The sequence below is a fragment of the Mesitornis unicolor genome, unplaced genomic scaffold, assembly GCF_000695765.1.
Source record: "Mesitornis unicolor isolate BGI_N332 unplaced genomic scaffold, ASM69576v1 scaffold12493, whole genome shotgun sequence".
In the NCBI taxonomy this organism is placed as follows: Eukaryota; Metazoa; Chordata; class Aves; order Mesitornithiformes; family Mesitornithidae; genus Mesitornis; species Mesitornis unicolor.
Window position 1 is genome coordinate 1,065 of NW_010175375.1, and position 387 is coordinate 1,451.

Sequence of the window (387 nt, forward strand, 5' to 3'; positions counted from 1 at the left end):
TCTGTTTTCTATGGCTGTTTAGCAAGGCAGAGGAGCTGGAGCTGTAAGTTGAAGCACAGCAGCACAGCCTCCATGCGGCCTTGTTGAAATTTGGCTTTCAAACATTAATGGTCATGACTGGCCGAGCAGAAAAGCAGTATTTTCTTTTTCTCATGTTCCTAGACCTGGTCAGGAGATATGGGGAGCAACGTGGAGGCTTAGGCACAGCCAGGCTTCTGTTTGTCGATGACGGCTCTAATGGGGTGAGGACAGAGCAAACTGAAGCAGGGTGTGGTATGTTCCTGCAGGAGATCACGAAGGTGCTGGGTGTCCTGTCCTCATCCTTAATGGTCCTGGCTTGGCTTTGCTAGGGAATGTGATGCAGGATCGGGCAACAATCAGGCATTC

General features: G+C 50.4%; 1 protein-coding gene across 1 annotated transcript in view; it reads left to right on the forward strand.

The window, feature by feature from the left end:
• Window positions 1-225: 225 nt before the first annotated feature.
• The window catches only part of LOC104538236 (TRAF3-interacting protein 1-like), a gene marked incomplete at its 3' end in the record, with an annotated part of 9,965 nt that continues 9,803 nt past the window's right edge, over window positions 226-387 (forward strand). Inside the window, exon 1 of the mRNA XM_010181362.1 lies at window positions 226-242. Coding sequence (XP_010179664.1) covers window positions 226-242 — 17 coding nt within the window. The remainder of the gene's footprint in view (window positions 243-387) is intronic.